Source organism: Miscanthus floridulus, chromosome 3 (genome assembly GCF_019320115.1).
Source record: "Miscanthus floridulus cultivar M001 chromosome 3, ASM1932011v1, whole genome shotgun sequence".
Lineage (NCBI taxonomy): Eukaryota > Viridiplantae > Streptophyta > Magnoliopsida > Poales > Poaceae > Miscanthus > Miscanthus floridulus.
Genome location: NC_089582.1, coordinates 8,684,142 through 8,687,981, shown reverse-complemented (window position 1 = coordinate 8,687,981; position 3,840 = coordinate 8,684,142). Strand labels below are relative to the sequence as shown.

Sequence of the window (3,840 nt, the reverse complement as noted above, 5' to 3'; positions counted from 1 at the left end):
TACTAAATATGCGCAGGCGTGCTAGTATATATCTTTATACAAAATAAAGTAAAATATGCAATAAACACAAAGAACAAAAATTCAGGGAACATGACTTTATTCAGTCATTGGAGAATTACAAAGTACAATTTCCCACTTTAATATATTTTTACGCCGAGTTCTATCTGACAATCAGAGGATTGTGTAGTTTCTGATTCCCGGGGCCTTTAGAGGCCTCCCGTTAATTACATCCACTGCGTTGGGCCGCAGAACACCTCCAATTAAGCTATGCCCATGGTCGTCATTGTCGTCTCCAAATAAAATAAGAGTTGTCTCCAAAGTATTTGCATAAGCACAAATGAAAAATGATGAAGTGCCAGAGCCTCATCGGTCCCTGGCAAAAAGGTATCCGATGATGAAGTCAGGTGTTTGGCCTCGTCGGTCGTGAACAAAATAATTCCAGCCTCATCGATCGCGTGAAATAAAACGTTCCTGCCTCGTCGACCAGGGGAAGAGGATGACTTCATATGGATCACCGGCGTTGACGGTGCGGAAAGGCGGTGTGATGATTGTGAGACTTGTACTCATGTAGTGCTTGGAAGATTTCTCCTTGTGTAAACTGTTGAGATGCGTATACTCGGCTCTAACTTCGCCAAGCCTACGGGAAGTTGCGCTGGTAAAACTCACAGGCATAATTATACTAAGCCCGGAAGTATATTATGCATTGCGCCACGATATTTCTTAACGTGGCCGTGCATTGCGCCACGACGTTTCTTATTCGACCCAGCGTTACACAAAGGCTCATATTATATTTGGTCGTGTATGGTGTCACGACACTTGCATGGAGAGGAAGTGCTAGGCCGGCCGTGGGCCACATAAGCCGAGGTTGCCGTACTTGGGGCTGAAATTGCCAATTTGACATGTCGAGGCCACCGTTGGCCGGGCTGCCACGCTTGCCAGAGCTTCGTCACCGCCGGACTGCTGCGATGCCATACGTTAATATATATGCTTTGAGAGATTTAAATGGTTGAGATATTCCGAGATTATGGGCATGATTGGTTATCTACTAAAATTTGCCATGTCCAAGATTTGGCAAGAAAAAGTTGCTAAAACTTGAGCAAAAATGTTTGCCATGGATTTGGCATGCCAATTGTGAGGTATTGGCAAATTTTGGTAGCAAACTAAATGGCTACCAGAATTTTGGCTTACGTAAGTTTTGGCAAGCAAAACCAATCAGGCTCTATATATATTGTTTGTTTGTTTGCCATACATATATCTGATCAATGCGTAACACAATTTATCTTTCACATGCATGCAGGCCCTGAGGGGTGGCCTATGGCATACTAAGGGCAGCTCCAGTGCCCCCACCGAACCGTGTCTGATTGCCGATCTTGTCAAAATCGATATTGAGGACGGTTCGTCCTCCCTAGTGTGAACATCGATTAGTGGACCCACAATACAATACGTTTCCTTTACCTCAGCAGTACTCAGTATGTGTAGATAAGTCATCCGCTGTGACTCAATAAAATTTTTGGCTATTTTTGGCCCGATTTTGGAATTTCTGAAAATCCTAGTCACCACCGGCTGATAACATGAATCATTGGTGATAACCTATCATCAATCGGGGTGATGACCATTCTTATCATCAACGACTTTCACCGCCAAGGGGCCAAAACCAGCAGTGATGAGGGGTCTGAAACTGGCGGTGGTGATGAAGATTATGTAGTAGTGAATCTTGATTTTTCTCGTATATTTAGTGAGCTCTTGCACTGATGTGCCATCTTATTTGTAGATGCTGTGCCCTAGTAGCTCTGTATGCACCATCTTATTTCATAGCTTATTGCCATATGCATGACATCATGTCACAACTAACGCGTGATAGCTAGCTAGTTAGGTGATGAGCTTGTTTTGCATGTATGTAACGGACTAATAATAAAGCTAGCTACTGAGAGCAATCTAATATATCTCTCAATAGTTGAAACCCGTCCAGGGCAAAACATATATATGAAACAAATATTTTTGATGAAGCTGTTCATTGTTATGGTGGTTTCTTCTCTAAGCTACATGATTCGACCATGCGGTGGCACGGGCGTATTATGCTCTCCTTCGACCTTTGGTAACAATTTCAATCGAGACTACTAGAGCTAGTAGTTAGCTGCTTGCATTGTTTGTTCCATGTCTCCTTCCATTTGTTTGGACAATTTATGTATGTATGCATGCATGCATGTCATTTTTACAGGTAGAGTTGGTTTCAAGAACAAGGACGGTGCCTTGCAATTTCCTGTGTTCCACAGCAAGCATCCCTGCTTGTTGCTGGAGTCGTCGTCATCTTCATCCTCATCTGCAGGTTCTGGGAATGCGACTGCAATAATCCATCCATCCGCATACTCAGTACCGAAGGCGAGCCCTGTGGTCGCGAACGATGTGATCCACAAAGGGAAGCTGTTCATGGTCATCAGCCTAGGCACCCCTGCCGTCTTCAACCTCGTGACCATCGACACCGGCTCCACACTCTCCTGGGTGCAGTGCCGAAGCTGCCAGATCCAGTGCCACACGCCGCCGCCGGAGGTTGGGCCCATCTTCGACGACGGCAACTCCAGCACGTACCAGCGCGTCTCCTGCTCCAGCCAAGACTGCGCCGCCGTCCACGAACGCCTCGGCGTGCTCTCCGGCTGCGTCGAGCAGACGGACACCTGCCTTTACAGCCTCCGGTATGGGTCCGGTCCGCTGGCGCAGTACTCCGTGGGCAGGCTGGGGAGAGACAGGCTCAGGCTTGCTCTTACTGACGACGGCGGCGGCGTTGACGGCTTCTTCTTCGGGTGCAGCGACGACGTCCAGTTCAACGGCCGTGAAGCCGGCATCGTCGGTTTCGGGAACGAGGCGTTCTCCTTCCTCAACCAGGTGCTGGCTGCGCAGCGGCAGCAGCAGCGCAACGGTGGTGGTGGTTACAGTTACAATGCCTTCTCCTACTGCTTCCCAGGCAGCCATGACGCGGAGGGATTCCTCTCCATCGGCCCGTACGCCCGGGACGACGACAACGACGCCAAGCTAGAGTTCACCAACCTCATCTTTGGGTACGCCGGCGACGACCGTAGACGATTCGTCTACTCGCTCCAGCAGCTCGACATGATGGTCGACGGGCAGCGGCTGGACATCGACCCGTCTGTCTACACGATGCAGATGATGATCGTCGACTCTGGGACTCCTGTCACCTTCCTTTTGGCCCCGGTCTTCGATGCTCTCGACAAGGCGGTGACGGCGGCCATGGCGGCCAAGGGCTATGCTCGGGCTCGGCACCAGCTGCAGGACGAGGAGAACACGCTCTGCTTCTGGGTTCCAGGTGAGACGGTCGACTGGAGTGACCTGCCGACGGTGGAGATGAAGTTCACGGCGGGGACTGGCCTGAAGTTGCCGCCGCAGAATGCGTTCGACCAACGGTTCGTCGACTCCGACGGCCGCCTCCTCTGCCTGCCGTTTCAGCCAAGAGCTGCTGGCGTGAATGGCGTCCAGATTCTTGGGAACAAGGCCACAAGAACCTTCAGGGTTGTGTTTGATCTCCAAGCCAGGATGTTTGGATTTCAACCAGACGCCTGCTAGTGCTGTCTGATCGATCAGTGTCATCAGCTATCAGATTGTTAATTGCAGAGAAAGTTAATAATAGTAGTAATAGTAATAGTAGAAGCAGATAAAGTTAATATAATGGATTAATCATAGGTTATATTAATGTGTGCATGCATTCATACCGATGCACTGTTGTTTTGGGTGAATAGAATAATTTGAATTGGTCTCAAGTAGAATTGTTTGTTTTTGAGTTATTTGAAAATCCCTGCCAAAAAGAAGAAAAAAGGTTTTTTTTTTAAA

At 48.4% G+C, this 3,840-nt stretch overlaps 1 protein-coding gene across 1 annotated transcript; it reads left to right on the top strand.

Moving 5' to 3' along the window:
- The first annotated feature begins 1,608 nt into the window (after positions 1 to 1,608).
- Positions 1,609 to 3,576, top strand: LOC136543103 (aspartic proteinase CDR1-like). Its single transcript, XM_066535655.1, has 2 exons — positions 1,609 to 1,726; positions 2,219 to 3,576. Exons 1-2 carry the CDS (start codon positions 1,609 to 1,611, stop codon positions 3,574 to 3,576), a joined length of 1,476 nt encoding a protein of 491 aa, XP_066391752.1.
- Positions 3,577 to 3,840: the final 264 nt, after the last annotated feature.